Genomic DNA, 26,725 nt, shown 5'->3' with positions numbered 1-26,725 from the left:
ATGAAGGGCAACCAGGAATGCAACTTGACATTGTAATTCAAATATGGATATAATTCTATTATGCATGCCTGCGCTTGATTTGCTTTTAGCAAGTGCTTGTATGCGTTCAGATTGGTTTAATTTCCTGTGTGTGTTTCTAAATCTGTTTTCATAAATTTGAGTCTTAATACGCTGTAGACTGAAGGACTTGTTTTCTTACTGTTGTGCACTGCTGACACTGATAAAGGGAAAAATTAAGATTTGCTTATTTGTTTTTGCTTTTACTCCTTGGATGGCGAATGGCCAAAGTATTCTCTGCCCTCAAACCTAAAGCACAATACACAACTCTCCCTCCTGGAACAAGGAAAAGAGCATTGCTTGTTGTGCATTCTGTAGAAGACAGTTGCCATCACTGCTAACTATGGTACAAGAAAAGTGGTCTGAGGAGAAAATATGGACCTTCTTGAGATGATGACTTTGCATATGGTCTTGTGAGTGGGAATGTCAGACTAAGTGCTGTGTGAGAGAGTTCTGAAAATATGATCTGGGAAGCTCTTTCTAAATGTCTGTGTGTCCTGTTGGCCACGAAAGTAGGAGCTTGTACATGCTTATTATTGAGGGTGACAGCACTTGAAGAAGCTGTACAGAGAGGGTGCAGAGTCTTCTTCTCTGGGAATATTAAAAACACACCAAGATGTGATCCTGTTCAGCCTGCTTTAGGTGAACCTGCTTTAATAAGAGGGTTGTACTACATGACTTCTGGAGATCCCTTCCAATCCCTACCATTCTGTGAGTCTCTGTAACAGAAAATATTGTAGGAGTATTCTCTGACTTCAACATGAGTTTTTTTCTTTAATCTTGAGAGTTTTTAAAGTAAAGTTGCCTCTAGTGAGAGAGGCAACCCAATCTGTGCATCTGGAGAGACATTTCTTTTAGATGGTAACAGTTTCTCCTTGTCAAAAGGTAAAGTTGAAACTCGGGATAAAATTGATGGAATGATTTATTTTTCAGCCTTTGTCAACAAGTCATAGAACTCATGGAAGTTTTATTAGAAAACTCTGGGCTTTTGTACAATCTAATGGAAAATGCTGGCTGTACCAGATATTTCTGTAGAACTATTAAAACGGTAGGAAAAAAACTTTGTTAGATTCTAGAGGTTTAGACTTACTTATTTAATTGCAATTAAATGCTGCAATACAGTATCCTTCATAGGACATACTTTATTGAATTAATATGGTAAAAATAGTGTTGAAAGAAAGTTAATTGAGTTTGGATTACAAAGTGCTACAGAGAAGTTATTTACTAAGGAATAATAGTAGCTTTGAAATAAAAAGCATGAGACTGTACAGGATTTTGACTAAGTGTCTTCTCTCCAAACTTCTTGAAAGCCCTGGGTTATTTTAGAATAGGAAAAATAAACTGTTAAATAATAAGATATAGAGGACTGGCAAAGCATCTGATCTTCCAACTGCAAACATTTTTTTAAAATACTGCTTTCAATTACTGAAATAAAAAGCTCAGCATAATGGGTTTTTTTCAGTCATTTATACCTAATATTTACTTGCAAAGGATGCAAAATGAAGTTCAGACAATAAGTGAATTGCTGCTCCTAATGCAGCATGGTAAGATTCAGTGTGTGACTACATCAGTGGATAAGGGAAGGGCAATAGAATTCTGCATAACTTTTGTCACGGTCCCACACAACATCCTTCTCTTTAGCTGGGAGAGAGATGGATTTGATGGGTGGACTGTTCAGTGGATAAGGAATTGGCTGGATGTTTGCGTCCAGAGGATAGTGGTCAGTGACTCAAAGTCTGGATGGAGATGCGTGACACATGGTGTCTCCCAGTGATCTCTGCTGGGACCAGTGCAGTTTGATCTTTATCAGTGATATAGACAATGGGATCAAGTGCGTCCTTGGCAAGTTTGAAATTGACACCAAGCTAAGTGGTGCTATTGATGTGCCAGGGGATGGGATGTCATCCAGAGAAACCTGGACAGACTGGAAAAGTGGGCCCAGGTGAACCTCATATGAGGTTCAGTGAGGCCAAATGCAAGGTCCTGCACCTGGGCCAGGACAGTTCCCATTACCAGTACAGGCTGGGGGTGAGAATGTGGTACAGAACAGCCCTGCAGAAAAGGACTGGAGGTGCTGGTGGACAAAAAGCTGGACATGAGCCAACAATTTGCCAGAAGGCAAATTGCATCCTGGGCTGCATCAAAAGAGGTAATTCTGCCACTCTGCCCTGGTGAGACCTGACTTAGAGTACCACGTCCAGCTCTGGGGCCCTCAACACAAAAGTGGCGTGGACCTGCTGGAGCGGCTCCAGAGGAGGGCCTCGAAGTTGATCAGAGTGCTGGAGCACCTCTCCTGTGAAGTCAGGGTGAGAGAGATAGGGTTGTTCATCCTGGAGGAGAAAAGGCTCCAGGGAGACCTTCTAGTGGCCTTCCACTATCAGAAGATGGCCTACAAGAAATCCGGGGAGGGACTGTTCATAGGGCATGTAATAATCAGGCAGTGGGCAATGGTTTTAAACCAGGAAAGAATTTTTTTGCTATGAGGCTGCAGAAGCAGGTTGCCTGGGGAGGTGGTGCAGGCTCCATGCATGGAGACATTCAAGGCCAGGCTGGATGGTGGTCTGAGCAACCTGATTTTGTTTGGGATACCTCTGCTTACTTCAGGGAGATTGGACTAGATGACCTTTAAATGTTCCTTCCAACCCAGCACATTCTATGGTTCTGTGATCCTTACCAACAATTTTCATCAATTTTTCAAATGAATAATTATTTCTCTTTACATTGTAATATGTGCACACGTACTGGATTTCTATTCTCACAGCTAATGCAACGCAAACACAAAACACAAGATGCAAACCTACTTTGTTCATATGCACACATGAATCAAATAGTGAAATAGTGTAGCTAACTTGTGACCAGAGAAATGGCATCCACTGGTTACTGCTACGTGTTTGTGATAATATTCTTATCATCAAAGTGGAAAAAAAGAATCAGCTGGGTTTTTTTGTATTGCAGTAGGACATTATGACAGATTTTCCCCCTTATATTGGAAAAAAAAAACCAAACCCAACCCAAAACAACCAACCAGACCAACCCCTCATATGAAACGACCTGTCTGTATTATATTTATATCTATTAGCTTTTGTGGAAAACTACGATTTTTCCCCCTGATTTCCAGGTTTGCTGCTTTCTCACTAGCAATTCCTCTTCTAGATACTCTTGAATCATTGCTAATACTGTATCTGCAGATATCTGTACATTACTGTACAAAAAATGTGCAACTGCACATTGTAGAAGTTTCTTAATATTTGGACAGTGTCTGTGGCCATACCTCTTGATTACCTGTCATATGCCTTCAGTATGTCTCTTATTGTCTGAAATTAATAGTAATAAACATTTTCCACATGCTGTTGAATTTTATTCAAAAAAAGCATGATTCTTTGCGTTTGGCCTTTAGTTATATGCGGAGGGTGAATTTCTGACAAGAATGAGTAGTAGCACCTCTAAATCTGTGCCCATGGCCAGCATAACTCAATAAAGACATAGGTTGTTGTTTCCCCTAACTGGTAGTACATGTCAGAAGCTCTTTTGGGGAAGCAGTCCTTTAAGAAATGCAATGAAAACAAATGTGGTGGAGGGCAGTGGTAAGTGTAACCGTTGCTTTTCATCTCTCTGTGATTGTGTTCTTGCTTCCAGTCTGTCTTCTTCCATCCTTACTGTGCTCTTGTTTTTTCCTCATCATTGCTACCTTTTGTTATTTTAGACTTTTCAAAGCACTGTTCAAATCCCTCCTTAGTCTCCAGTTTCTTTACAGTGATGAAGAGCTGCTGTGACAGCAGTCACAATAGGCAACAATGTTCTATTAAAAACGTATTTTACATACAGCCACCAAGAGACAGATACAGAGTTACACTGTGGAACATCTGCTGTAAGAATATTCGAAGTTGTCTACTTGCACAAGAAGGTAGTTGTTTTTTTTGTTTGTTTGGGTTTTTCCATGCACATTTTCTTCTGGGTGTCAGAGCTGAAAGTGTGTGAAGGGATACTTGCGGGATGAAGATGGAGAACAAAGTGAGAACAAAGTGTACATGCCTGAAGTTTGTTTGGGTGTCAGAGCTGAAAGTGTGTGAAGGGATACCTGTGGGAGGAAGAGGGAGAACAAAGTGTACATGCCTCATGTTTACTTAACCACAGTGTAATTCGTTCAGTTGGACAAAGGGAATATGCTACTAATTGTCCTGCTAAAAGCCCAAGGGAACACCAAGGTTCAAATCTGTGAGAAGGACATTCAGGTTACTTGAGAAGTTTTGCAAAACTTTACTTCCTGAGGGAGAGACCTGGGAAGCATTGTGTTTTAAAGCTCACAAGTTTCACTAGGAAGTTGCAGTTTTGCTTTACTTTCTTTTCTATATTGTCTCTATTTTCAGTTCACTATTGTCTGCCCTTGTATAGACCAAACACTGCAGAGTCAGTGGTGTTCATCTGTTTGTTCTCCTGTTGTTGGACACTGAGAAGAGCATATCTGTGTTAGTCTGGTATTGCTTATCATGTCTTTGCTCCTCTGGAATATAAATGGTGATTTCCTTATGGCCTCAGACATGGGAAGGGGGAAACAGACCACGTAAACCAAAATTTCCAGGCCCAGGTTACTTTGGTCTCATCCTCCATAGACTACAGAAAACAAAACAAACCAAAAAGGCAATTTCTATATGGAAGCCAAGGGTTAAGGAAAGACAATTAAATAGGCTAGAATCACTACATTCTAGAATCACTACAAACCCCCAAACATTCACTTGCTTTATTCTTTTAAAAAAACGTAAAGCACAACATATCCTGCAGAAAAAAATTGATCAGCCTGTATGCATTGTACAATTGTTGCTCTTGGAGCGTACAGGTTGTAAAAGCACCTAGAAAGTATGTGAATTTTTCTTTCCTGTGTTTTCACAGAAGTCTGTCAGGAAAATCTTAAAACCCTGTCAGTAAAGTCTTAAAACCCTGACCACGTGATGATGAACTTGAATTTGCTGTTTCTGCTTGCACATGTCATTGATGGGCCTTTTTAAAAACCTTCAGCAGTGGTCTCACTTCAACTGATCCTAAGGTCTGATTGTGGTGGAAATGAATTAAAACACTTAATGGCACTTTTTGACAATCTCGTTTTACAAGTGCAGAAGTAGATTTGGGTACTGAGTGCAGTGTAGGTGTGAGACAAGCTCACATTTGAGTTCTGCTGAGAGTGGCTGTGTGTAGGGAGCTAGACTGAGCAAATTTCCTGCTGTTGTAGACAACATGCACTGCTAGTGGCCACATTTGGTTGGGTTCTTGGACTGCAGAGTGCAGCGAAGACACCCTGGTCTTGCCTTTTTTTTTACATTTCCAGCTGATGAGTGAGCAGCTCTTGGAAAAAAAAGAACAAAACAAAATGGTCTATTTTGCTATTGTTGGCACTATGCAAAACTGTGTAACAGTGCTGCACAGTCTTTTCAGTTTTTAAATATGTAATGATCAGTTGATTATGAGTTACCATGGAAAGAAAGTTTTGTGAAAAACAGTTTTTGAGTTTCTGGGTAAAGAAATTAGGGGTAAACTCACCAAAACAAGGTTTGCAGCTGTAGCAGTTTTTTAGTGGGTTTCAGATTTTTCCAGTGCCTGCAGATGGTTTGACGTATATGCGTTCTCAGACTAGACAACCAAGGAAAAAGCTTGCTCTTTGTTTAACTTGAGCTTATTTTGTCTGCCAGTAGCTTGTCTGTGCTGGGCACCTGCAGATGTGCAATGTCCTCCAGGGCTGCATGTCTCTGTCTAGTCCATACACCCTCTGTTCACAGAAGTGGCTCACCATTCCAAGAAGCCTCTTAGGTTCACCTTATATTTTGCCTTCTGATGGCAGGTAGGGAAAGAGCATAAGTAAGCTATCAAATACCAGATGGTAATTCAGACTGCATGGGACAGCATGCCTGGTGTTGAGGAGAAGCAAGGTCTTCTCAGTAATCATACCAGTCTCTCTTAGCTTGACTGTGAAGAGAACATGTACATGAGTACATTTACAGATATCTCTTTGGTTGAAAAATGTTGATAAATGTCAAGTCAAATACCATTTGAGGCATGTAATGCCTTCTATCACAACTTCTGTGTAATGAGTAACTCAGCACAGTCATAAAGAAAAAGATGTGTGAAACTATGTGGGTTTTTAGAAAAAAGATAGGGTTTTGACCTGATATTTTACTGCTGTGAACAATGTTTTGAGTGTGATCTTTAACTTTTTTTTTTCTCTCCCTGTTCATGTTTATAAAAATTTACTTTTATTGAGAGGTATTGATTTATAAATATAGAATTGGGAGGCTTTAAGAATACAAGAAAAATACATGCCCATTCTTGATTAACAAAAATGCTCTCTAAAGTGCTACAGTCATACATCAAACATTAGTACATATATTCTATGCAACCTCCCCCCCCAAAAAAAAAAAATCACTGTTAATCTTTTACTCTGCATTTTTGTCATATGTTCAGTCTTTCAGGATTCTGGTTCAAGAAATATTCTGACTTTCTCGGTCTCTGGGAAGACTTAAGAAACTTTGTAGTATGTTAAACTGGATTTAAAAAAAAAAAGATTTTGTGAAACAACAACAAATAGTCATGAGCAGATTCTTTCCACATGATTGCTCTTGTCATTAATTCCTTCACCGTATACTAACCTATAAGTTCGTTAATGGTCAAACTGAATTGTTTGAATAGCTCTTTGCCCACAGATCACTAAAATGAGTCTTCTAAATTAGATGCTGGAATCTTTTGCAATGAGTTTGTGGAAACCGGACTTGAACATAATGATGATAATCTCATTTTTTCCATTGTGACTACCTAGCGTGTTATAGCAAGATTGATTTATTTCTTTTAAAAATTTCATAGAAAAGGAAACAATTTTCTAAGAGTTGCAAACAAGAAACGGTATAGCTACTGAGATTTATATGATTTATACCATTTAGTTGTTCAGGTTAATACAATGTATGGGTTTGCTTTGATCACAGCTATGATCCAGTTCCATAAATACTTAAGAATTCACTCATCTTCACTTACTTGAGATACCCTGTTCCAGAGGATTTACTTTGCAGCTCTTTGAGCTGTTCATCCATCTGGCCAATTACATTTTAGCTTTTCAAATGAATATCGTAAACAGTAGGTAGCTGATTAGATTTAGGAATAAAAATTCACAATCTAATGTACATGGGTAGGGTTTAAGATATAATTACTTTGCATTTCAGAAAATGCTGTTGATTTCCAGACTTCCAACACTTGACTTAAGAAGTATTTTTAAAGGGCCTACAACTTTTTCTTATCTGACTAATTTGGAATCTCCCCAGCAGTTGTTAGTAAGGCCATTGAGACTCTCTCAGGATATATGCTTTTGGCCTTTTCAACTGGGCAACAAGGTGAGTATTGTCTTGCTTGTTAGGCAGAAGGAACAGGGCAGTCTCAGTTGCTAAGTTTCCTTTCTGATCCTGAGGACAGTTAGGAAGAGCTATGAAAAGGAAGGATACTTAGTTGATATATGCACCTTGTGCTTTCATGCATTTATACGGAAGTAAATCTGGACCTAATGAGAGGGTTTTCGAGCAATTGTTGGAAGTTTTATGTAAAATTCACTTGCTAGCTTACATTTCCCTGTGAACATCCATATATCTATGAGATAGTTGTTATTCTGGGCTGCTTGCCTCCTCCTTGTAAATTGTGTGAGAGAGACCTGTGTCTGTGGTACATAGCTGAATTCCTCCTGGAGCAACCAAGAGGACAGACTGTGGTTGGGGTCCTCTTCTAAGTCCTAGAGGAGGAGCAATTTCTGTTACAACTTTTCATCTCATTGCTGTTTTTGGTCCATTGGCCAAAAACTGTGGAGCTACTGTCTCTCTGCCTCTGTTTCGGGGTATCTTGGGTAAGTAACTCCTCCTATACATCAAAGTCATATCTGCCTGAGAAGAGCAGGAGAAGAAGATGTGGTGCTTTAAGCAAAATGATTTCTGGAAAAGATGTTCATGAAGAAATGGGATCACCCTAAGATGCCTGCAACACTTAGCTCAGTTTGCAATTTTGGCTGAGCCTTCAGTATTTCTCTTTGAGTTTCTCAGGCAGAAACATCTTTTTGGGAAAAAAAAAAAGCTTGCTGATTAAAAAAGCAACGATCTCTGTGTAAGGATAATGTAAAAGCAGAAATTGACTTTCAAAGAATTATTCAGAGTGAATAGAGTGAAAATACTCATATTCAAAGTCTTGCTGTTTGATACCAGTAAGACATTTCTGGTTATGAAACTAGTAACTTTCTGTCCTGAAAATGCAAGCTTTTGAAACCCTATAACTGCATTATTTTAACAGAAAACTTAACATTTCATACCTAGGCAATGTTGAATTTCCCTTTTTCTCACATATTTTAAAACTAAATCACAGTGTGAAAGCATCTTTCTTCTCATGTTTTTAGAAGTAAATTTGAAGCCTGAAGTGATACCTGAGAAGCGCTTCACTGGGAAGTGCTTCTCCTTATCCCACTGAGCTTCTACCCCACACACTTGTCTCTCTCAGTGCCGTTTCCCCTGACATTTCTTCCTTACCTAGTATACTGCCTCTGTCTGACTGGAGTTAACTTTCATAGCAACCCATATGGTGCTGTGGTTTGCATTAAGTGAGCAGACAGTGTTGATAATGCACCGATAACACACCGATGATAACACACCAGTGTTTTGACTCTTGTTGAGCAGTGCTTGCAGAGTTTCAAGGCTCCACAAAATGCCAGACCACAGGGTTGGGGATGACTGGTTGAGTACATCCCAGACATCTGACCCAAATGACCAAAGAGATACTTCATACTGTATGGTGTTGTGCACAGCAGCAAAAGTAGAGGGAAAGAAGGAGGATGCAGGGACTGGACACCTGCCTGCTGATGGGAATTAGTGCATACACTCCTGATTTTGCTTTGCCTCTACATGAACTTCTGCTTTTCTAGTTAAACTGGCCTTATACTGACCCAGGAATGTTTCCATCTTACTTTGGTCCCCTCTGCTATTGAGGAGGGGAGAATGAGAGCCTGGCTGAGTGAGCATCTGTCAGCTAGCCAAGGTCAATTTACTGCATCTAGGCATTGAAAACTCTCCAAATCCACACTGAAAATCCATGCTCTTTCTTCATTCAACTTCCCTGTGTAGACTTGATTCTTGAATGTTGCATGAAGAAGAGGAGCTAGATTTCAGTAACAGTGAAATACAACCACAGCTGACTGTAAGGTGTTGCTTTATATCCTGTAGAACTGTAGTCTCTGAATGTCAGGGAGTCTAGTTCCCGCAATTTAATGAAAATCACACCAGAATACTAAAGAAACACTAAATAAATTATATGAAGAATAGGTGAACACCTGCACATGACTGAAGTTTGAAAAGTTAGCTAAGCAGCTCATAAGACCAAGTTCTGTTTGTAAAAATGACTCATGTACTTGGCAATTTAACATCAACAAAAGTCAATAGAATGAAGACCTCAAAAATCACATAATCACCTATATAGCTCTTCCTTATAGCACATTCTCTCTGTCAAACTAATGTTGGACATCACTTGATTTTTTTAGAGGTATAGAGGAGAGATACATAGTTAGGATGACCAGATTCTTAAGATTTCAGTCTCCATCGGGATATTTGTGGGGGTATCCAACCTTTAAAAGGTGTTTCATGTCAGCCTTTATCTTTTTTTTGCCTTTGTCCATGAACACTTCTTTCCATCCTTCAGAGAGCCCTTGCAGACACCCCACCTCCGCTCGATTGCGTTGGTATGCCAGTGTGGTTTCCTGTGTCTTTGCATCAGGCCTTACTCAGTAGCCAGCTTTGGATGCCAAACACTGCCAACACAGCAGCCTCCTCTTCACAAAGTAATAGCTGTGGTTAAGATGTCATTGTCTGTAAATCAATTTGGGCAAGGATGACGGCTACGGCAGGAGTTGGAGTTGTCTTTATGCCTAAGCCATTCAAGTGGCCTTAATCCTCCTTCTTATAACCCTAGCTTTGTGGAGTAGCTGAACTTACTTTAACAAGTTGAAATAAGCTTGTGGGTTTTTTTGTTTTGTTTTTGTTTTGGTTTTATTTTTTTTTGTGTGTGTGTGTGTCTTTCCTTTTTGGTTACAACAACAAAAGACCTGGTAAATTCTGATTAATTAGTGTGCTTTGAGCTAATGAAAGAATAAAATTGGAATAAAAATGTCTAGAGATTTGAGAGGAATAGAAACATGTCGTTTCCCAAGGTCTACTTCTCACTGATGTGAAGAGATAAGAGTGAAAAGACAAGTGGAAGGTTTTGTTTGGACTATAATGTAATAAAATTTCATCTTTTGAAGAATCTAAATAGGCTGTAACAGGACGGCTGCTCAGAGTGGCTTCCTCTAGAAGTCAGTTTAAGTAATAAGAACCACTGTAATCTTATTGCAGTGCATCTTACTGATCAGGTATTTCATAGAACAAGATTGTGTATCACAGAATCAAGGAATCACAGAATGTTAGGGACTGGAAGGGACCTTGAAAGATCATCTAGTCCAACCCCCCTGCCAGAACAGGATCACCTATCGTAGGCCAAACAGGAACACATCCAGGCAGGTTTTGAATGTCTCCAGAGAAGGAGACTCCACAACCTCTTTGCACAGCCTGTTCCAGTGTTCCATCACCCTCACAGTGAAAAATTTTCCTTATGTTTATGTGGAACCTCTTGGGTTCCAGCTTGTATCTGATACCCCTCATCCTATCTCTGGCCTCTGAAAAGAGACTGGCACTTTCTTCTTGAAACCAGCCCTTCCGAGCTCAGTACATTCTAGTTGCTCCCTCATGTAAAGAGCAACTCCACCACCTGACCTGTCTTTCCTAAAAAGGACATAGCCATCCATGACCACATTCCAGTCATGTGAGCTGTCCCACCATGTCTCTGTATTTGCCATCAGATCATAACCTCTTGACCTCACACACTCCTCCTGTTTATTCCCCATGCTGCATGCATTCCAGGAACCATGCTGAGCACAATGATCCCACCCTAGCTGGGTGGGAGGCCTTCTGGTCTTCATTAGTAATAGAACACTGCCCCACTGGAGCAAAGGAAGATAGTAGAAATTTCCAGAGAAGTTGTGGTAATCATGCAGGTGGACTTTTAAGAAGTAATTTCTCAGTATGGAAAATGGTCTTCTAAAAATGTTCTGGAAATACTTTTCTAAACTGCTTTGAGGTAATCTTACATCCTGAATTGAGAAAACGCATGCTTTGCATAAGTAAGTAAACATTTGCAGTAGAAAAACTGCTCTCTTAACCACAGAGATTTATCTCTACGAGTTTCACTTGGCTTTTGGTCCTCTTACAACTATTAGTTCCATTGATCTTTATGCTTCCTTCAGGACATGATTTTCAGACTTTCTGAACTTAGGGGCTTTTGACAAAACTGAATTCAAAGTGTATTTGATCTGATTATTGTGAGGTTGGAACAACTAGAGATCAGCGTGGGAAGTTTTGAAAAGATGAAAATAACATGTCAAAAACATTTTCTGTTTTTTTGACAGTCATTTTGTTTCAGGCAAAAAAAAAAATCCTTTGTGTGTGGAATGAGATTTACATAATGCTTGGAGATACTGGGACTGTAGCAATTCAGACTCTGATAGTGTCTGATAGACATACCTGAAATGTATATATCAGTTAACAAGATTATCGCTTGAAAAGACAATTGTATTTTTACTGAAAAGTTTATTGAGGTGATAAAGCATATTGATATTTAATGAAGCATGAAACTTTTAAATGAACCATGAAAGCAATAGTTAAACTAGTTAACTGAGTATAAAGCCTCTTAGAATACATACATCATGTGATCTACATGCGTGTTATTTCTGCCTGGTTATACTGACTGCTAGGATGATGTTCTCTTATTATCTTTCAGGAGAACAACACTAAATAGTATCTTGTTTTTAATGCAAGGAAAAAGGGGAAGTGGTTTATACTGCTCAGAAACTCAGGGACAAAGCAGTTTAAAAAAAATATCCTTGAACAAGGGGCATTATTTGAGGAAAAAAAAATATGTTTGATGTGATTTTAAGTTACTTACATTCCTGCTTGCATACTGCAAGAGCCATTTTCTGCACTTCTTGCCATGTTAAAATTTGCCACCTGTTATTAGTTGGTGTCATTAATACCTGTTGGTTGCTATTTATTCTTCTTTACTCCTGCTTTTGCTTAAAGGAGGCAAGTTGCTCTTCTGAGAAGTAGTTGTCAGATATGTTGGATTATCCGTGACTATTTAGACAGCCTTACATGGGGTTACACTGAACAAAGCCTTTATTGCATACTTTTTTGCTGAACAGATGTCTCTTGCAGTGTAATCTGGCATTGGTGCCTTGTGGTGCAAAGACTGATATCTGGCCCAGGCTGGAGATAGAAAGCAACCTCCTTGCTCTTCTGCCTTCTGCTCTGTACTACTACACAGCTTGGTTGCAGTTCTACTAGGGGAAAGTTGTCATAGATCATTGGAGTTACAGCATGCAAAACCTGCTGAGTCTGTCCTCTTATTCTTGGTGCTTTTCTGGATGGAACTAGTATCCCTGAGTCTAAATGAATAAAGGACAATGAAAGGTCTTTCTTTTGCCTGAGGTCTGGAGGTAGGAAGAGATCTGCTGCTTTTTCCTCAACATTAGTCACTACCCATATAACCAGGCTGACAGGAGAAATGAGTGTAAGATGTGTAAAAGGAAGGTTGCCTTTGATAGCAGTCCAATGAGCACAGCAAGAAATCAGAAATCACCATGTGAACAGAAGGTGGCTTTGCTGCCTTTCTTCAGTATGTGGAATGATAGTCTTTTCTGTAATGGATCTGCATGTGCCAATGGTTACAGATAGCAAAGCTCCTACATGGTGTTTTCCAAAACACTGAGGATACTGGAATAACAGAGATTATCTGATCTGAATATCTGTTAATTAAAACTGAGAAAAAAAACCTTCAGGAATTACTGGGGGGAAAGCTAGGTATGTATTTCTAACTTGAAGAAAAGCACATATGCGTAGTGAAGTTTGAACAGTGCTAGAAGCTGTCATGGGAGAAGTGGTACGGTGTCCAGAGAATTATTTTTCTAAAGTGTTTTCTTATTACCCCTCCATAGTTGGCTGTTCTGCATTGAAATCAGGTAATAGATGCAAAGAAGTTCCAACAACACTGTTGGAACTCATCCATTCATTTTGCAGTTGAGTGCAGCACAGTTTAGTGGGCAAAGTGTTTCCCTATAGATTTCGTTTGAGCCCTAACATTCGTAATATATGAGGAAGTTTTAACGACATCATTTTTTTGTTTACCCCTCAAGTAAAACCACTTGAAAGGCAACAGAAATAACAGTCTATGCTCTCACACCTATACAGATGTATGCTCTGTATTCATTTAGGTGAGATTCAAACTGTAATTTCCCAATGGCACTGAAGTGGAAGGTACCACCTCTAATTCCAATGCAATTCTCTTTTCTTCATTCCAGTATCTGTAACTTTCCATTCTGATTATAGTAATAATTCCCTCTCTGTCTATATTGTAGTCGTATTTTAAGGAGCTGGCCAATACTGAAATTTAGAACATGAATCTTGTTTTGTTTTACATCTGATATTAATCACCATTAGATTAATAAATGAATAATAAATTACATTACTAGGGGAGTTTCTCTTGATTCATACCAGTTATTTGAGAAGAACACGAGGCTTGAAAAAGTATTAATTTTTCAAAAATACAAACTAAATGGTCAGACTAAATTTTGTACACAGGAATTTACCAGACATTGGTATGAATAACTACTGCTCTAGAGGAGTGGTAGCATAGACCAGAGATGTAAATGCAATAGAAGAGCACATTCTGTATATTTTCCTAACAAGGACAAAAGCAAAAGTCATCTAATGCCATTGATAACAAATAGGGAGTTACCCATCTCAGCTGAAGCATTTATATTTTAGTTCAGTTAAACATTTACAGATTTCTGCAGTAGTTAATGGATAACATCTTACTTTACATGCAGAATAAGAAAACAAGGTAGCTTTCAAAATAGATTTTTAATAAATGCAAGGCCTTCCTGATATGAATAAAACAGATTCAAAATTAACATGAGATACTAGAAGTGTCTGCAGGTCTAAATGAAAATCTTTGTTTTATAGTATACGTTTTTTCCTGGAAGTTTCTTGGACCTGCTTGCTTCATAATAGATTCTTAGTCATTACAAGACCACTGTTTTCATTTATTTAAATTTAGAGGCTAAAATGCTCTGTAGAAGTAGATGATCTCATTGCTGTCTGCTTTAAACCAGCTAAGTTAATCGACTGTGAGGTATTGTTTTCACCGGTTGGTTCTGGATAATTTTTTACCTTGGTTCCACTTGAAGAGAGACATTGTTTTTCATTGTCCTTTGTCAGGCTGTTTTGTCTCACAGTAGAGCTGCTGAAAGTACATGCTAAATTACTTCATACAATGAGTGGCAAATAGCACTGGAAATTAGTGAAAGGTAATTTACCAAGTGCACTCTGATAGTGAAGAAACAGCCTTTCCAAGACTCAAAGCACGCAGAGCTTTTAAAAGCCGTACCTAGTAATTTCTCATAATACAGTGTGGTCATATAATTCTGTTTTGTGTATTTCCTCCAGATTATTTTTCTTGATTGTAAAGATTAAGCCTCTGCAAACAGTTGAGAACATGGGAATTACCAATCCTACTTAGATTAATGGTCTGTCTAGCTCATGGTTGAGAGTGGACACTGCCAGAGGCCTTGGAGGAAATTTCTTAGTAACAAAGCATTGCTAATTTTAAGTGTTAGGAAAATAATAATCTAAGATCATAACCATGCATTTAAAACCATCTGGCTTGAGGATCTTTATTTCAGTGTTTCATTTACAAGTGATGTCTGTGTGGTGTGGTGTAGTGTAGTTGAGAAAATACTCTGTGTCGTAGGACTTGCCGTAAAAATCATAATTTGGGAACTTTTTGAGCCATAATTTATTAATTTACTTGAACCCTGAAAAATTCCAAATTACATGCCAGACAAAAAATGCTCATGTCTAATGTAATTTTGACTGAAATTTTGTGTGGTTTACTTTAAAAGCCTCAGGGTGTCCCCACAAAAGATTTGAGTTTAGAGGATGGTAACAGTGTGAATAACCCCAGATTCATGAACAGACAATGGTTTTGTCTGATCCTGTGCTAACTAGAGGCAAGCTTCAATCTCTCTCCTATTCTGTCTTTTTTTTCTCACTTTTGCACCTTCAACACACCTAAAGAGTTTTCAATCAATGTCTGATAAAAGAATGTGTTTTTAAAGGAGGCCTCTGCCTCCAAAAAGCATGACGGTGTTGTAAACTGAGAGTCTCATCTAAAGTTCAGTGTACTTAAAGTAGTAATGTTTTTCTGTGTTCTTTGAATGTTCTTCAGAAAATTGCAGTGAAATGTTTTTCGCATGTCAAGGATGAGTGAAGCTTAGTTATTAACCAGCTATAGAGAATGAACAGGGAAAATAGGCAATGAATGAGGAAGTGAATGAATTAAAATATTTTCATAAAATATTTGTACTGCTTATATTTGATAACTATTACTGTTAGTTATTGATAAAGACCAGTTTTGATGTATGTTTAATATGTGGTTTTGTTTTTTTATTTGTTTGTTTGGTTTTTTTTGTTTGTTTGTTTGGGTTTTTTTGTTTGTTTGGGTTTTTTGTTCTTAGTAAATGATATACTAAGTAACTGTATCCCATGAGCCAGCTCAGGATTGATTCCACCTCCTTAACTATTGTTGCCTTTATCGGACTATATCCTGATTTATATCCTGATTTATATCTGAGTATATATAATATATGTATCTATATCTTTAAAAGAATTTGCTTACTTCACTCCTTTAAAATGTTAGGTCCATATATAGAATTTACAACCTCATTCAAATTCCACTGATGTCTTCAAAAGTGATTCCTGTTTATCTCATCTGATGTGGAATCAAGACGTTAAGGAATTCTTGGTTGTTCTTTCATTCTCCTGAAATTTTCAGACTTTGAGTCAATGACACAGAAAACCTGTACTGAGAGCTCCACTTTCACTGATATCAAATGCTGATGTAGGATGCAGTCATTCTGCCAGTTCAGATTAATTCAGCATTTTTTGAAATATTCTCTGAAAGTTTGACTTTAGCAGCAATGCCATGCCAGGTCACATATTCATGTGGCACCTGTTTATGCTAGATCAGATGTGGTCTGTACTCTTGTAGTTGGTGCAAAGTCAGTGTAAAATTCCTATCTTTTACTCTAACTTTGCTCAACAGACATGTGATTGTGTGCTTAAGCCTGATTCAAATCAAATAAATACTGCTCAGTGGCCTGCAGGGCACAGATGAGGTATTGATGGTGGTTTTTAGGCACATTTGCACCTGTATGAAACAGATAAATGCTGTGACTTTGCTTTTCATAGCAAAATCTTACTTTGCAGTCGCTTTCAATGGTGGAAGCTGATGACATTATTTCTTGATAATCAGTGTCCTCTAGCCCAGTCTTTTAAGTGGAAGAATCGTAATTTTTCCCTATAGCAGCAAATGTTTATCAACAATAGAAAGAACAAAACCTTTTCCTTCCAATTCGGCATCAGAGAAAGGTCCAGGACTGGAGTTTTACATCACTTTTGTCTGTCATCTTAGTGATACAGTGTCTCCAAATTACTCCTTTTCTAATTTTTTTCCTTTCAGTAATCAGTGAGTAGACCATCTTTGGCCTTTACCCTTAACCTTACATAACAGATTTTCTTAGCATTGAGGTGCTCTTTATGCACAGATAATAAAAGCAGACCCTATAATTGGAAGGGAAACGGGGATGTACAGAGAGTTCAACCTTCTGTTTTCAATAGTACTGGTTTGACACTACTCCCTTTTCTGGGTTTGCTTTCGTTGGTTTTGTTTTGTTTAGGTTTTTTGTTTGTTTGCTTGCTTTTGTTTGGGGTTTTGTTTCTTTGTGACACACAAGTTCCAAGCAGCTCAGGTTAGCTCAGGTTAAGTGATATATAAATAACAGTATCACTGCATGCTTGCACATTGTTATTTGCAGCGACATGTGGTCTGTCCCTACATGAGAATCTTGTAAGTGCACAGTCTTTGATTTCCTGGATATGATAAAATAGATACTATTGTTATCATTGAAGTTTGTTGAAAGTGGCTAGCGCGTGAAGGGTATTAAGTTGTCATCCAGGGAAAAATCAATATGTATTTGTTACATTTTTCTGGTAGAGATTTTGGCAGTGCTAAATAATAGAATCATAGAATTTTTAGGGTTGGAAGGGACCTCAAGGATCATCTCGTTCCAACCCGCCTGCCATGGGCAGGGACACCTCACACTAGATCAGGTGGCTCAGAGCCTCATCCAGCCTGGCCTTAAACACCTCCAGGGATGGGGCCTCAACCACCTCCCTGGGCAACCTGTTCCAGTGTCTCACCACCTATTTCTATTTTTTTTCCATTCCCCCTAGTCCTATCACTACCTGACATCCTAAAAAGTCCCTCCCCAGCTTTCTTGTAGGTCCCCTTCAGATACTGGAAGGCCACAATAAGGTGTTCTCAGAGCCTTCTCCAGACTGAACAGCCCCAACTCTTTCATTCTGTCCTCACAGAAGAAGTGCTCCAGCCCTCTGATCCTCCTGGTGGCCCAGCACATCCCTATCTTTCCTGTAATAGGGGCTCCAGAACTGGATGCAGTACTCCAGGTGGGGTCTCACCAGAGCTGAGTAGAGGGGGAGAATCACCTCCATTGACTGGCTTGCCACACTTTTCCAGATGCAGGTCAGGATCTGGTTGGCTTTCTGGGCTGCAAGTGCACACTGGTGGTTCATGTTGAGCTTCTCATCCACCAGCACCCCCAAGTCCTCTTCTTCAGGGCTGATCTCAAGCCACTCACTGCCCAGCCTGTACTTGTGCTTGGGATTGCCCCGACCCAGAGGCAGAACCTTGCATTTGGTCTTGTCGAACCTCATGAGGCTGGCTTGTGCCCACCTCTCCAGCCTGTCGAGGTCCCTCTGGATCCCATCCCTTCCCTCCAGCATGTCTGCTGCACCACACAGCTTGGTGTCATCAGCAAACTTGCTGAGGGTTCACTCAATGCCACTGTCCATGTCACCAACAAAGATGTTGAACAAGACTGGTCCCAGGACTGATCCCTGCGGGACTCCGCTTGTCACTGGCCTCCACTGGGACATGGACCCATTGACAGCCACTCTTTGGGTGCAGCCATCAAGCCAGTTCTTTATCCACTGAATGGTCCATCCATCAAACCCAGACTGCACCAGCTTGGAGACCAGGATGTGGTGTGGGACAGTGTCAAAGGCTTTGCTCAGGTCCAGGTAAATGATGTCATGTGCTTGATCTTCATCTGTTAATGTTGTCACCTGTTCATAGAAGGCCACCAGGATTGTCAGGCAGGATTTGCCCTTGGTGAAGCCATGCTGACTGTACCAAAACACCTCTTCACTCTTCTTCTGTCTCACTAGTGCCTCCAGGAGGATCTGCTCCATGATCTTACCAGGCACAGAGGTGAGACTGAGTGGCCTATAGTTCCCTGGGTCATCCTTCTTTCCCTTTGTGAAAATGGGAGTTATGTTTCCCCTTTTCCAGTCATTGGGGACTTCCCTGGACTGCCAGGACTTTTGGAATATAATAGAGAGCAGTTTAGTGACCTCCTCTGCCAGTTCCCTCAGGACCTGTGGGTGTACCTCATCAGGTCCCATGGACTTGAACACTTTCAGGTTCTTCAGATGTCATGAACCTGATCTTCACTCACAGTGGGCAGTTCCTTCTTCCAGTCCCTGCCATTATCTACTGTTATTGCAGGAGTGTGGCTGGAGCCCTTGCCAGTGAAGACTGAGGTAAAGAAGTCATTGAGAACCTCAGCCTTCTCCATGGCACTTGTCACCAGTTCACCTGTTTCCTTTCTGAGGGGCCCCACACCTTCCCCAGTCTTCTTTTTACCATTACTATACCTATAGAAATTTTTGCTGTTCCCCTTGATCTCCCTGGCTAGATTTAATTCTAACTGAGCTTTAGCTTTTCACACCAGGTCTCTTGCTGCTTGGGCAGCTTTCTTATATGCCCCCCATTCTAGCTGTCCTTTCTTCCACTCCTTGTAGAGTTTCTTTTTGTGTGACAGCATGTCCAGGAGCTCCTTGCTTATCCAAGCAGGCCTGCTAGCCTTCTTTCCTGCTTTCCTCTTTGTGGGTATACTTTGCTCCTGGGCACAGAGAAGGTGATCCTTGAACACTGACCAGCTGTCCTGGGCCCCTTTTCCCTCTAGGGCTTTGGCCATCACATCCCTGAAGTGACCAAAGTCTGCATGCCTGAAGTCCAGGGTTGTAATCCTGGGATGTGCCCTCCTAGTTGCCCTGAGGATCTTAAATTCTATTGCTTCATGGTCACTGCAGCCAAGAATGTCCCTGAGCCTCACATTGGTCACCAGCCCTTCCCTATTGCTGAGAGGTCCAGCGTAGCACCTTTACCATTTGGAGGAGGATGTTGTCATCTATGCATTCCAGGAATATCCTGGATAGCTGGTACCTAGCTGTGTTGTCCCTCCAGCAGATGTCAGGGTGGTTGAAATCCCTCACAAGGACCAGGGCTTGTGAACATGAAGCCACTTCTATTTGCCTGTGGAGAGCCTCATCTGCTTGGTTCTGCTGGTCAGGTGGCCTGTAGCAGACCCCTACAGTAACATCTCCTTCCCCTGTCTTCCCTTTAATCTTCACCCATATGCTCTCAACCAGCTCATCATCCTTCCCCAGGTGGAGCTCCACTGATTCCAGCTGGTCACTGATACAGAGAGCAACAGCTCCTCCCCTCCTCCCCTGTCTGTCCTTCCTAAAGAGCTTGTACCCATCTATCCCTACATTTCAATCATAGGAATCATCCCACCAACTTTCATTAGTAGCCACTATGTCATGGCATCCTAGCAGCACAGTGCCCCTTAATTCATCCTGTGTGTTGCCCAAGCTGTCTGCATTTGCATAGAGGCACTTCAGCTGGGCTGGTCATGTCACCCTCTTAGCTGAATCCCTCTTGATTCCCTTGGGGTGTCCCAGTGCTTCATCCTTGGCTTGCCTCAGAGCAACAAGTTGAGAGCCCTTGTTAGTACTCTGTTCTTCTGCCTCTGGTGATGCTGCCCCAATGTTTGTCACAGGCAAGCATGAGATTAAGAACCCCTTCCCCCCTTGAATCTAATTTAAAGCCCTATCCATGAGTCCTGCCAACTTCTGCCCCAGGATCCTTTTCCCCCTCTGGGACTGGTTCATCCCATTGGTTGCTTGCAGCTCTGGTGCCCTGTATACTGAGCTGTGATCATAAAATCCAAACCCCTGTCGATGACACCAGTCCTGGAGCCATGAATTGACCTGTTGGCTCTTCCTAAATGTTCCCTTGTCTGTTGCTGATGTCAGAAGGATGGAGGAGAACACAACTTGAGCTCCTGATCCCTTTAGTAGTTGCCTTAATGTTCTGAAGTCTCTTTAAATTGATTGTGAGCCTCTTCCTGCTGCATCATCACTACCCACCTGAAGGTAGGTACATTTGTGAAGCAGTCAATATATAGAGAGACTCTACAGGCTTTACAGTTGTGTATCAGTGTTGAAACTAGTTGAATTTCTTATTAAAGAGTGCTTCCCTATCTTTTATATCCTTTGCTGCAGAAAACCTTTGTTTCTACATGCTAAAGATGCTTCTCTAAAAAATAACTGACTGAGCATATGTAATACACACAGAGGCATATTATGTAGTTCTGTGTATTTTATATGCTGTGAATGCGTCAGGTAAATTTTTAATTTCACCCTCTGATCCTTTTATAAAGAGAGTCCATGTTATTACCAGGAGCAAATTATGCTTTCTGCCAGATTTTTGCTGTCTGGTTTCATTTTAACACTAACATTATAAAAGCAACTGCTGAGTAGCACATTGGTTCAGCTTTAATGAATTAATGAGTTTTCCTTCCTTCCCAAGAAGGAAAATAAAATGCCTTTCCTTATTCTTTTGATTTAATTGGACATTTTCTAACGAGACTAGAAAGGAATCCTACAAAGGTTAAAAGCTTTTTTTTTCCTGGTATCCACAATGGAGTTGAGTGCAATGCAAAGAATTCTCCTTAAATGTTTTTCCTTGGAAATTTTCAGTCCTTTTAGTTAAATTTCAGGGTGGGTTATTAAAAGGTTTTTTCTTTCCTTACCCTAGAGTTTTTAGCTAGATGCTGTATTATTCAGTTATGTTTCCAAGTAGTAGCAAGGGTAAGTTGTTTTTCTTAAAGGGCTGCCATATATTGTCCTGAGGAGGACATTTTCATGGTGGATCATGCAGTCAAACTGTAACATTTGTAAATTAGTTTAATAAGCACTTAGGATTCTAGTGGACTGAGAATCATATATGTGCTCCTCACATACAACTGAGATATTACTAAGTAAGCAAAGAGAGAAAGAGTGATTTGGGAAAAAAAAAGGTCACAGAATGCTGAAACAGAAATAAATGTATCTATTTGTTCTCTTAAGAAGAAAAAAGAGAAGAACTATAAATTTCTAGGGTGAACTAAAAATTTTCAAGGCTGTCCAATTTGATCTGGAGGGTATTGAAGAATAGATGAGTGCCATAAATGCCTTAATGTACTTCTTGGTGAAGATCATAACCCATTTGAGCATCTTTGAGAAACAGTAGTACATAAGTTGTGTAACTGAGTAAGAAGTAGACTTAATTTAGAAAATGGTTGAAATTGACATACTTTTCCCTGCCCTGATTGTACTGTCCTGCTATGGGACAGTATGTCAGAACATGGGGAAGCAGCTAGAAGCATGAATCGTCTGATTACTAATTTCCAAATGTGATGAGAATTTGCCAGGTATCCAACAACTTCCATGCGACAACTGATATTTTGTCATCTTCATCTTGATGTATTTTAATGCTGGGGATCTTTTAAGTCACTGTCTGTGACCTAAAGCATGACAGGAAGAAGTACAGAGTATTTTGTGGATAACGTTCCACTTGCCATCTACCTCTGTAATTGTCTGTTGTGATTTAAGCTTTTTCCTGGAGCCCAAAAGCCCCAAATGGAACAGATTTATGTTGCCTCCCATTTCCCCTTTTTCCTGGTAGGGAAAGCAAATTAGGCAGGAAGAGAAAAGAGAGGTAAAATTACAAAACCACAGTCTTAAATTGATCTGGAAGTAAAAATGTAAGTTTAACAAAAGTTGAGTAAAAGGAAAGTTACAAAGATATAAGGAAAATGTAAATAAAAATATATACAAAACCAGATGCAGCTGGCAAAGGATTCTCAGGATGTAAGATGGATTCTCTTTAGATTGAAGATGGATTCTCTTTAGATGCAGTTCTTTAGGAGTCTGGAACAGCATGGAACAGACCCAACCATGTGGTTAAACAGCTAACAGCAGCAGCAGGATGTCAGCAAAGCAAGGGCAGGAGAAGAAAGTGAAGCAGAAAATGACCTTCCCTTAAAAAGGAATAGATTTTTACCTGTACTCACCCCAGCCCATCTCCCTGCCCACCTCAGTCAGGTTCCTTTGTCCATCTGTTCTTTTCAGCCCTCCCCTCTCCTAGGCTGGGCTTAACCTAGCACATCATCTCATGCTACTGTGTAATAGCCATCAGTTTGAGCCATGGCCGTAGTGATTAAGAGCACATTGTGACTTTTTAAAGGAAGTCCAGAATGCATCTCTGCTTGATCCAGCTCAATCTTCTCCCCCCAGACCTCGGTGGAGTGCTGAGTTCTAGCTGTAACTGCTTCCTGCCCGGGAACTTACAGGGCCTGTGCTATTCACCCCACCACACCTATTGCAGTGGTTACAATTTGCATGCATGTCTGCAGTCTGTTTGCTTCTTGGATGGCTAGGGGTAGGAACGATGGAAAGGATTGTAACGACTTGGAACTGTGGAGTTTGGCAGGATTTAAGGCATGGTGGTGTTCCTGTAGCCTCCTTGGTTTCTAATCTCTTCCCACCTTCTTCAGGGAAAGGTGCACTTTAGGCTTCGCTGTCCCCCAGCAGAGGGCAGCTCCTTTACCCAGACTCTTCTAGTGGTGCATTTTTGACAGTTGTCTGTGACAGCTGGTCTTTAGTATATATACTTCATCATATTTTTCAAATTCTACTTTAGAATGTTGTGTTTGGAGAAGTATTCGAAATCCTTGTGTCGGTCCTCTGTTTCTTCTACATCTGAAGATGCTTTGCCTACTTTGCAAAGTGATAGGAGTTTTGTGGCCTTGTTATGGATTCATGGGAGATGATTACTAACCTGCTTTGTTTATTTTTAGGAGGTCTTGGTTATGGACCCCAGTGCAAGTCTGTTGAAAAAGCCAGCTGTGACAACATAATACTCACCAGCCGTCCCATGAGAGTTCAACAGCTGGAACCTGTTCCACCTTCTGCTAATCAGGTTTCAGCAGCATGCAACCAGATGAGCCCTAGTTTACAGAGGTGTATGAATGCTTCCAGCCTGAGTAATTCTTCTGATATAAGGTTCTGAGTTAACTTTTTATATATATGATGGAAATGGCCTAAATGATGCTCTGTTATGCCACAGGAAAATTAATTCAATGCTATTTAATTCACATCAGCTGTAATCATACTGTTTGGCTAATTCAAACCACAGGTGAAATTTTGTCATACATTTTCTGTGCTTGATAGAATGTTTTGTTCTATATAAAGATCTTTATAGTCACTTAAATGCATTTTTGTTCTAAGGACAGGAAATGTTACAGAGGATGAAACAGTCCACGGTTTTGTCTTCAAGGGCAGTGGACCTATTTTAAGCTTACCATAACATTAAGTGTTAATACTGGTCAAGCAACACTAATCAGACAAAGTAAAATTAAGTGTCCTGCTAACATTCCTCTCTCCTCATCAAATAACTTTTCTTTCGAGTTGTTTAATTGTTTACATAATTAAGTTAATTTGAACACTTGTTTGGTATCTGCACTGAGCCAGCAGTTAACTTCATCTGTGTTAAACTTCAGTCCCTGAAAGCTTGTCCATTTTCCTAGCTTTGGTGAGGAGTTTAATAGAACCTACAGCCTCTCCCCTAAATGTTGCCTTTTTGTATCACTAATTTGTAGATAAATACTTGACAATTAATTTTAAAATGCTTATGTAACTATTAAGATTATGAATGTTGCTCACAAACATGAAGGAAGGGAAAATAGTTACTTGAGATATAACCTTCATATAAATACATTAAGCATGCCCCTGGATATTAGTTAAACATAATGAGAAAACATTCTGGTGTGTTATTTAAGAAATTGCTTTTCCACTTTTTTTACATATTACTCATACAAGGGTTGCCTAATGAGTTGAAACATAACTGCTCTTACTTACAAAAGGCCAAAAGAGCCTTTATTCTCAAAACAGTTTGCATTTTACTATATTAGATTATTACAAGCCAAGGAACATTCTTGAAATAATTAAAATTGATGTTGTATAACTGGAAGAAAACCTTTAAGAGAGTTTGTGACATTTCTGTCATTCCTTTTGTGAAGACAGAGTCCCTCAGGACAGTTTACAAAATTAATTATGTTTCCTATGTAAACATGTCAGAAAAATTCACTACTAAGATGATGAGAAATAAGAAGTCCAGAGACATGCCTCTGAGACAGAACAAAACCAATGATACAAAATTACATTAGGTAATTATTCTTAACAAGTTCTAGGTGTGCCTGTGTGGTTTCAAACACTGTTACTTTTATCTGAATGTGTGGCTGTAGGTACTGTGTCAGTACTGAGTTGCACTTTTTTGGTTTTGTTTTAAAGAAACATCTATGAAGGGTGAACTGAAATTGAAACTCTGGCAGAATCAAGACTCTAATATCCCTTTTAATGATTCTCTCTAGAGTCTTTTTTAATGATTGTCAATGAAGATGCTATGAAGAATTTCTTCTAAATCTGACTATTTTATAGGGCAAACCAAGTCTGAAATCAGATTTAATTCACAGATAGTTGAAACACTCTAATTTTTATTTATTTATTTTAAATTGCTTCATCAATGAACTGCATTTGCCTGAACTGTTTGCCTAAGATGACTCCATAAACCTTTATGGGCTGAGTGCCTTCTCTGGATTGTATCTCTCAGGCATCATGAACTGTTCCCTGGTAGCTCAGTCCAAACTAGATTGTTTGCTGAAACAGAAATGTCTTGTCTTGGTTTTTACTGATGGAAGAAAGAAAAGTTGACAGAATTGTAATTTGGCTGTAGATATAATCAGATTTTGGTATATAGACCATGAGTGGTAAAATCTTTCCCATCTTTTTTGGGTGTTTCTCCCGCACCCCCCCCAAAAAAAAAAAAAAAATCAGATTATTCACTTATTCTGCTTGAAACTAGGTATAATACTGCCATTTACTTTGATGCAAGTCAGAAAATGACCTAGGAGAGAGCAAAGAGTTCTTGCCTAGTAAAACAGAAGACTATCCAAAGAGATTAGAAAATGTAATTTTTACTCTTCCATGTTAATGTTTAAGTTTTTGGCTTCTGCTTGGCACTGTCGTCCCTGCACACAGAGGAGGGATAGAAAGTAATTGCAGGAATCTCTTGTAAGTGTTCCTAAAAGATCTGGTCCAAACCAGTATGTAGACACAGCAATTAATGCCTCTGAGAATCTGGCACAGAGGTATAGCTGGCCCTTCATTTTCTTATTAGCTATACGTGTTTTCGTTTTCCTCCAGGAAACTACTTAGCCACAGTGTGAGTTCTGTTTTTAAGCACGGTTTTTTGTTGGGTGGTTTTTTTTTTTTTTTTGGTGTATGTGTGTGTGTGTTTTTTTGTTTTTTTTTTTTTATCTTGGCGGGGGGGGGTGGGCAAGGAGAGCTGAAGTCATTATTACTTTTGAATTTAGAAGCTTAAGAGAGAGAACCAGACTTTTCCAGATGATCTGGCTAATTATGGTGTACTTCTGGGCCAGCTTTTTATTTTCATTCTTCTATGAGGCTTTTCAAATGGAGTTTCACTAATTGATATGTCTCTGAGTTTGGGATTAGGAGCTTTTTGAATGACACTATGCATCTGATTAAAATTCTTGACAACACATAAACAAAATTGTTATGTTGATGGATGATTTCTATTTTCCCTGCTTATAAAAAAGAGAAAACAAACATTTAAATAATCAAATTGGCAAAAAATTCCTCCAATTATATATACTTTCCAGATAGAAAAATATATAGTCTAGCATAGAAAAATGAAGTTTAAGTACTTTTCTTGCTCTGCTGAAGAATCACAACATACTAAACAGAATCTAAATGCCCTATAATTAACTATGCTTTAATAAAGCCCATTGATAACAGACTGACCAAACAGCCTGAATACATTTTTTCCCACAAATAATTATCCTTCTAGATCTTAATTTTACACAAGATTGACCTAATATAGCGATCAGTCATTTCTCATTTCTCTCAATGCAAATTGTAGTCAATATGTTAATTGTGCTTTTTTTTTCAGTGCAGGTTTTTGAAAGTGCAGTTAGGCAGTTATGTAACATCCATAACAGTACCCTATGCTGACATTGTCTGAATAGAAGTGATTCTTATTCTGATACAACAAATCAGCCAACCATTACAAAACAGGTATCTTAGGCACGGAAGCATTTACCTATCCTGTCCTTCACCACAACAAAGCTTGATGGCATTCAAAGCTACATTTTCACTATTCAGCAGCTGTCTCAGTGTGGAGACACTGC

General features: G+C 39.5%; 1 protein-coding gene across 1 annotated transcript in view; it reads left to right on the top strand.

Moving 5' to 3' along the window:
• The window catches only part of GLIS3 (GLIS family zinc finger 3), a 174,613-nt gene that overhangs the window by 23,790 nt on the left and 124,098 nt on the right, over positions 1-26,725 (top strand). Inside the window, exon 2 of the mRNA XM_054398070.1 lies at positions 23,315-23,519. Coding sequence (XP_054254045.1) covers positions 23,315-23,519 — 205 coding nt within the window. The remainder of the gene's footprint in view (positions 1-23,314; positions 23,520-26,725) is intronic.

This window comes from Indicator indicator, chromosome Z (genome assembly GCF_027791375.1).
Source record: "Indicator indicator isolate 239-I01 chromosome Z, UM_Iind_1.1, whole genome shotgun sequence".
In the NCBI taxonomy this organism is placed as follows: domain Eukaryota; kingdom Metazoa; phylum Chordata; class Aves; order Piciformes; family Indicatoridae; genus Indicator; species Indicator indicator.
This window is presented reverse-complemented; position numbering and strand designations above follow the sequence as displayed.